This window comes from Watersipora subatra, chromosome 2 (genome assembly GCF_963576615.1).
Source record: "Watersipora subatra chromosome 2, tzWatSuba1.1, whole genome shotgun sequence".
NCBI lineage: Eukaryota > Metazoa > Bryozoa > Gymnolaemata > Cheilostomatida > Watersiporidae > Watersipora > Watersipora subatra.
In genome coordinates, this window is record NC_088709.1 from 15,208,520 (window position 1) to 15,217,038 (window position 8,519).

Genomic DNA, 8,519 nt, shown 5'->3' on the forward strand with positions numbered 1-8,519 from the left:
CCTTTCATGCTTATCAACGTCTCAGCTTACGAAAGGCCTCATGGTCTACTAATCTGTGGTGTGGCGGGAGGGGCAAGACTTTCTGCTAATAACAAAACATGACTTGCTATGTTTTACCTCTTATCAAAAAGCCATATTCAAATTACAGTTATTTGAACAGATTATTGCTTCATCGGCCTCCAGGTTAGGCCGAGAAAAGCTATTGACTAAACGTGCCATTTTATCAATATCAGCTTTCATCATTGTAACGGTATCCCGTTATCACCATGGGTATAGTTCTGAAAAAGTGTCACGACTTGACTAGAATATTTATATGCTGCACTCATATCCACCCCTTCTGAATCTAGTTGAATATGACTCTAGGAAATACGAAAGGAACACCTCGAAGCCCTATAACAATGGATCATACACATAGCCGGCAGCAAACAAAACTCTCTGTACTCCACGTGTGGTGAGATTAATTTACGTATATTGTTCGGGGATAGTTAAAAGGCTCAATCTCAGGTGCAAACAATAGGTAAGCTCATGAAACACAATAGTAGCTATTGTGCACCTGGAGAAATGGAAGGTGACAATTTATGTGAGAGGCCGTTACCTGTTTATCTCTGGTTAACCAAGGTCAAATCGTACTTGGGGATATGGAATCATGACCACAAAATTTTTCTTTACTCATAAAAATTACAAACATTCAAACTGAACCAATTAACACCTTCTAGACAATGCCTTCTTTTGTCCTAGAACAAAACAATGTTATAAAATGCCTTTATAACATTTCTTGGTTTATTATTATTATTATAATTATTTTTACAGAGGCACATATATATGTATAATTTTTTATTGGCATCGGAAATCATCAATCAAATGATGTTTTCCACTACATGCCAAAACAAAAATGAGAAAACAGAAATTATTGAGTGAGTTGAACAAAAGTGTTGTAAAAGTTGGAAATCTAATAGTATTGTGGAGTCAGAATAGTAAATTGTAGGTTGTAGTAACAGAAAGTTTGTAAACTGAAACATATGATGGTGGATGCAGTATGTTGGTGTCATGGAATAAAAAACAATGTTTGTTACCTGTGTGGAAGGATAAATACAAATATTCTGGGCATGTCTTATTATTATTAATTAGGCCTATAATCTATTCATTATTATTAATATTTTTGCAGAAGCACTAGAAGAAAAACATATGGCAAGCAAATGTTAAAACTATCTCATCCTTACGTCACTAACTTTTGCAAGAGTTCACGGGTATTGGCAGATGGCTGGCTGCCTTCACGCTTGCTGAGAAGAGTGGGTGAAATGCGGACATAAACATACATAGAGAGCATGTTTGTCAGTGAGTGTGCACCACGTGTATACAAGTAGAGTGCATTTGCGTACTTAATAACAACGGTCTTGTTATATGAACTCATCCTTCAAGGAACCGTACCAGCTTGTGCCGTTCTGCGAGGTCAGAAGGCTAATTTACACAGTCGAAAATATTTTCTGCGGTCCTAGTGGCAGTTGTAGAATTAACCGCTGTCGTTGACAACGCGGCCTGACGATTGACTCATAGACTTCATTGAATAAAAATGTTTTTGCAAGAAGCGGCAGCGATTAGGGTAGGCGCCGGTCAGCAAGAAAGTTTAAAGGGTTATAATGAATAATTAGAGGACTTCTGGGTGCTGCATGAGAAATTCACTTTGTATCTGAGCATAGGCTTGCCTGTTATTGCTCGTGTGTTATTTAGCAGAAAAAGCGTCCATAATAATTGCATAATGGCTGCTCAAAAACAAAAGAAAGGAGTCGGCAGCGAGTAAACTAGGTGCTGTCTTTGTATGCATTCCCCCATGAAGTGTTGTGACAGCCAGCTCATGGCTAGGTCAGTCTAGCCTGCCGCATACATAGTATTTACCCATGCCCTTCCTCTCAACTGCTGTTTAGTTATTTGGTTTATGAGAAAAATGCCTAATAAATTGGAACTTGATTGATTAGGCTACATTCTTAGCTTTATCAATAAAACTTATTGATAGTATTGATAGTGACTGCGTATTGATAGTCTCTAGCTAAGGTATTAGCTTGCAGGTGAAATTAGAGCTTCACTGTTTCCAAAACCGACCAGACGATTTGATATTGCAAATAGATTATTCGTGATATATTACGATATATTGCGATATCATTATGGAAACAACTTTTTGAAAATTACGGATATATTTTTTGTATATTTTAATTTAAAACGAAACTTTGTTTTGTGTTCCTGATTAGAAGCATTTATTTTATGAATGCCCATGTACGTGTAAGACCGTGGTCCGTGCATTTCAGTTCCAGTATCGCTCACTCTGAAAATCATCATGTGCAAGATAAACCGCCATTATATGATTGTAACATTTATACGATTGGCAATATCACGTTTATGACGACGATTTTCAAATCATCTACTTTGAAAGTCGCCATCAAACACAAACAATCAAATCGCCATATGGTGAGGCTCTCGGTAAAATAGGTGCTCGTTTGTGTTTCAAAGCAGCTTTGGTTTTAAAAATTACAGCTTTTGTCATCGAGTTAAATTAAAAGCTCGATGCCAAAATAAAACAGCACAAAAGTTAAACTTTTTTAAAAATAAACAAATTTGTCGAAAGAGAAAAGCGTTAAATGCAAGTGTTCCTATTAGATCCAGAGGCTCTTTGCTATCGGTTAAAAGTCAAAGCCGGCGGCCATGGAGCCAACTATAAAACAATGGATATGTTTCTATAGAAGCAAAATAGTATTTACGTAGTCAAGAACAATTGCCGTTGTAATTAGCTAGAAAGGATAAGATTTAACTGCGATACTGGAGGCACTTTTGCTCGCCACCAAAACACTACCATTATTAATTAACTTGTCATTTGAGGGGGTGACATCTATTCAATAATTAATTGTTTCTCTTAACAACAGGTTAATCTCTTTCTGACCCTCTCTCCTCTAATAATTAAATTGGCTCAAACATATCTTTATTCAGCCAACTACAGCTGCGTATCACAACACAAGCTCTTTGTGAGGCTGTGCTCGTGTTAAGCTCCGCCCCTTCTATGTTTAAGTGCTAGGCGGTAACTGCGTGAAGAAGCATTCCAACGAGAGTAGCTACTGAGAGAAGTCGTGCACTGTGTGATTAACTTCAATAAGAGCCTAGCCTTACAAATGTACGATATACAGCCAAGGGACATGGCAGATTTAATGCAGCCATCCAAACACAGATACAACCTTAAATCAAGGTTTGAGGTTATATGTTCGCTCGGATCTGGTACCTATGGAAAAGTTAAATTGGCTCTCGACAAGAAAACTGGACAAAAGGTGAGAAAATACTTTGCATGTTTTATATGTACATGTGTTATGACTTATGAAGGATGCTAGAGCGTTGTGCCTAATTTGACATTGTTGTCTGAATATTTAACCTGCTGGCACCTGTCAATACATGACATAGATTAGACTATTCATCTTCAACGATTAAGAGCGGCTTCTTGTCTGAATGCAAACATTCTCCAGTCTGCTTAGAGCTAATCAACGTTCTAAACAGTTGGTTGGCTAGCAGAAATCAATAAGATGTCACAGTCACACGGAATGTCAACGTTTGCAGACACTATCCATCCAGGCTTTATCGACATTTCAAGTAGCGCATTATTAACTTTGCAGGTCGCTATCAAATCTATTAGCAAGAAGAAAGTCTGTCATGACCATGACCTGGAAAGGATTAGAAGAGAAATTGAGATAATGGCAAGCCTAAATAACCAACACATCATACAGATATATGAAGGTAAGGCATCTCAATATGCTGTCGTAAACATGGTGATACAAAGCGCTACTAGGAATGTAGCTCTACCATAGCAACCATTTCCTAAAATTAGACAATACTTTTGGGAGCAGAATTTCGATGCTCCCTGAATTTAAACTTACTTTGACTCTCGAGCAGGCAATAAACTTTTGGCATGATAGATTGTGGGCACTTCCTGGAGCCTCAATTATTTCCATTCAGTATCAGGTTTTGAAATTTTGGATCAAGAGCATCCAATGAGCCAATCAACTCCAAGTGTCAATAAAATAACTAGTTTGAAAGCTCTCCTTGTTCGAGTGAAGATTGACAGATAGGAGCAGGTGTTTGAAAGCGAATCAGTCCTGCCATCCTTTTTTGAGCGGAACACAAATACATTGTTCTTTCTTCTGGCAGCTTGTGGATAATTGCATAGCAGACATCTGATATCAAGATTCTGTAGAGGTTTTCTTGAACCTACAAACTTAATCTAAATAAGTGGCCAAAAGAAAAATTTGTTATTTTGCAATAAAATGTACAGCAGAGTTTTGCAACTGTGAACAAATTTCGTGTAAATCTAATTTTGATACAATAATGAGCCAGTGTCCAAGCTTGTTTCCGAAGTCAAGTTTTAATCACACTCAGTGTCATAATTCTATATTTAGAGCTCGTCAATTAGCTGACAGATTCCTGAGTATATAGTTCGCAGTATCACTACATGATCGGAATGAAATGTGATCCATTTTGAAACCCATGAAAGGAGTTTAAATAAAATATTTACGTTTATTGATGCAATTAGTTTCAAATTCCTACCTTTATCTCGTGCTCTCTTATTTGCCAACAAGGCGATAAATGACACAATGACAGACAGAAAGTATTTCTTTCTTTCATTCCAGTTTCACTTTATCATTCCACCGCCTATTTATTTGCTTACGAGTAATAATAGCGGGTATTGAGTTTTGATAACTCGAAATAACTGAAGCGTAATGTTTGCCATTTCTTCAATAAAACGACCTACTCGATGCATTAAGGGTGATATGACTGCCCTCCACAATAGCTGATTGCCCCGCGTAGATTTCAGTTTGTAAACATCTCCTGGAGAGTTTTAGTTGGCCGATATTAACATATCTATAAAACTGTATTTGGTGAAATGAGTTTTCTCATCTAGCCAGAGTTTTCTAGAGATATATTGCTTATATTGACGAAGGAGTCAGTAAGCCCCGTGCAGATTATAATCTGTAAACATCTCTTGGAGAGTTTTGGTTCACAGATATTAACAAAATTATAAAATTGTTTTTGGTGAAATAAGCTTTCTCGGCTAGCCTAAGTATGATGGAGATAGGTTATTTATATTGACCAGATGAGTCAGAAGACACACTAATTCTGATATATCTAGGTATGAACAAGGTCATAAACCATATTTTATTGGTCTTTAGATAGGCATTGCGACAGATGTGATCTTGAAAGCCTTTGTAGAGCACCACTCATCCTTCTCTTTGTTAGACCCGTGAGCACCTGGGATAGACAGTTATGATATATATCTCTTGTAGTGTTTGAAAATAAAGAGAAGATAATCCTGGTGATGGAGTACGCCGATGGAGGTGAGATGTACGATCACATCCAGAGCCGAGGCAGACTAACGGAAAGTGAAGGGAGAAAACTCTTTAGACAAATAGTGTCGGCTGTTCACTACTTACACGAGGTTAGTGTGAATCAATAAAATATCTATATATGATTGAAGATGATTTTGACTAGCAGTAAGGAATTCTGTGCCATCTAGAGATCGTGTGAGTCAGTCCTGCGTGCATTCACGGTTCCTTACATTTACAGAAAGGAATTGTGCACAGAGACCTCAAGTTGGAGAACATCCTTCTTGACAAACATGGCAACGTAAAGCTGGCTGACTTTGGTCTCAGCAACACGTGGCACCACAACTGTTTCTTGCACACGTTCTGCGGAAGCCCTCTCTACGCTTCTCCTGAGATTGTCAATGGCCGTCCATACTACGGACCAGAGGTGTGTATAGAAAACCAAAATGCAGCAAGCGAACTCATATAGTTAAAGAATGTCATGAGTCAGGGTCGCTTGGAAAAAGTTTGTTTAATTTCGCAACCATAACGACGACCCAAACAATGTATCACGTTTAGGACAATATTGCATTGTTCCTTAGGCAAAGTATTGTGACATAGTGTATTGGCGCAGACACAATACAAAATAATCTTGGAAAATATGTGGTAGCTATTTATACTCATTGCAAATAGACTGTATTGTTTGCAGAAAATGCTATTCAAATAATGGCCTCCCACACTTGTGAACAAATAACGATTTTACGGCAATTGCATACTTTGAAAATTGAGTGTTGCTTTCACGCTTTGTTTTGTGCTTGCAGGTGGACTGCTGGAGTCTGGGAGTGCTGTTATATACACTTGTGTACGGCGCTATGCCGTTTGATGGCAGCGACTTTGAAAAGCTAAAAAGACAAATTACTACAGGAGACTACTACGAACCTAACACGTCAGCCGCCTCTAGTCTCATTCGAAGCATGCTGACGGTGAACCCAGCCAAGAGAGCAAACATCACAGATGTGGCAGCCCATTGGTGGACAAATAAGAATGCGGATACATCCTTAAGTGATGAGTTGTCTAGAACCACACCAGGCAGACGAACTAGTGACTATTTTGAAGACGAAAACGTTTTTAGTGACTCTCAGGAAAAAACAGTCGAACCTGCCCGAATTGTAACACCAGTGTTCGACTCGACGCGCAAACCCAAAAAGAGTATTCTAAAAAAGAGAAACATTAGCAGCGGAGACTCTGGGTGCGCGCTGAATAAGGAGGCCGAACTCTCTGTGTCTAGCGTCGAATCCACGAGCGGCGACGACACTTCCTCGCTACAACGACCGCTACATGATCTTCATAAACTATCACCAATGACACGCCGAGCTGCAGGAACACGCAAGGACAGTCTAAGCTCATCGTCATCGACAGAATTGTTGGACTTTTCTTATGACAGTAGCGAATCACCGCTGGATTCATTTCCAGAGGCCATTTTAGAGTTATTGTAACATTATGTACATTCCATTATAATATTTCCCCAAACTCTCTATAATTGCTATAAGTGGTGCTAAATAATAGCTTTATTAATATTCCTTTCTTATTACTAAATTATTTTTGCTGCATAGTACTTTGCAGGCGTGTAAGCAATCCATTGTTGTTAGTCATTACATATGGATGTACATGTATGTAGTCTTCAATCACTGCCTTCGAAGCAGACTTCTTAAAAATAAATCTTTAGGAAGCATTTCAACTATTTTATTCTATTCATTTCTGACATGAGCGAAAGTCAGCATGGCGGCCTTTTTTTAGACAGTATATTTTTATTAAATAACAAAACACAACATCTGGCACTTTACAGACACAAATTTAAATGTAGGAGCTGAACAGAAAGAGGCAAGCTTAAGTGGTCTTCTCTAAGTTGACAAGGACAGGAATAATGAGTAATTGGTGTAGCTACTTCTCGTGGTTGTCTCGTCTGCTAAACTTCATTATCCCAATAGAAATGCACTTTGGGGAAATTACTGTGCAGGACAGGACGTGACCACAGTCTACGACTGATGGCTATCTACTTCTTCCTGACACAAACTCGTGCTTGGATCTGATACTACCAATAATGATTGAGTAATTCCGTGCATTTGGCTATTTTGTGGTTTATAGAAAGTTTGGTAATCTATAAATTCTAATCAGATGAGCACTCGTACGACCAACCACAATGCTAATATGGTAAGCCATACAACTTGCACTCATTGGTTCGGACAATTATGGCTTACGCTCCGCTGTTGACATGCGATGTCAGTGCAGGAGCTCCCAGTGGTAAGTATGTAAAGTGGTCGAGGAAGACGTAGTTGGCGCTGTGCTCACCGATGTCAAAGCAACACTCAGTGCGTTCACAGTATGACACGACAAATTTGTCGAAAAGAGAAAATGAGCGCAAACCATTCTGAGTCATTAGAGCTGATGAAAATAATAATAGTAAAGAATAACCATATAGATTCTTTACCATCATTTCTGATTGAACAAACAAGAATAGTATCAAATAATATTGCTGTAGCCATACTTCTACCAAATCAGGAGTCAGCCTTGAGAAGCTGTTTCTGAAGCGCTAAACAAGCAAGGTGAACCTAAGGTCAGCTGTTTCGCAGTTGTTTTTTTAACTAAATTACATAATTCCGTGTAAGTAGACCTTATCTTAATGCCTAAAACGTCTCAATTACAAACAACTGCATCAATCTAGGTAACTGATAACGTTCTAATGACGAGAGAAACGACAGATGGTGCCCTGCGCAACACCAGCGATACGACACGGCTGCAGAGACGAATGTTGTCGCAGGCTAAGATCCTAATGGACAGTGCCGGTATGTCGAAGGTGATTCGCTGTGTATATTCTGAAATTGTGGAGAGGAAATAGGAGCTGATCTCAGAAGTACGCAGTTCAGCTAAATATCATCTCATATTTCATCTACTTTCATACTTCATCCGGCTATCGAAGGCTTCGGAATGCGTTAGTTGTGATTATAGCTTATAGCTATTAGGCTCTGCATAACTTCTTTCTGCTATAGTCGGAAGATGCCTTGAAACAATATTACAATATACCTCCTTAGAGGTAGACAACTCCTAATAGAAGGCAGTAGTAAGAGGTTGAAACTCAATAAGCAAGATTTGATTTAGGAAAGTCGTATAGTCTTTCAAAGAGAGGGATAT

The 8,519-nt window shown here is 38.6% G+C and overlaps 1 protein-coding gene across 1 annotated transcript; it reads left to right on the forward strand.

Moving 5' to 3' along the window:
* The first annotated feature begins 3,096 nt into the window (after nucleotides 1-3,096).
* Nucleotides 3,097-7,068, forward strand: LOC137387104 (NUAK family SNF1-like kinase 1). The gene is made up of 5 exons (XM_068073404.1): nucleotides 3,097-3,308; nucleotides 3,648-3,768; nucleotides 5,313-5,464; nucleotides 5,593-5,778; nucleotides 6,152-7,068. The coding sequence occupies exons 1-5, from the start codon at nucleotides 3,156-3,158 to the stop codon at nucleotides 6,824-6,826; spliced, it is 1,287 nt and encodes a 428-aa protein (XP_067929505.1). The 5' UTR covers nucleotides 3,097-3,155; the 3' UTR covers nucleotides 6,827-7,068.
* The last annotated feature ends 1,451 nt before the right edge of the window (nucleotides 7,069-8,519 follow it).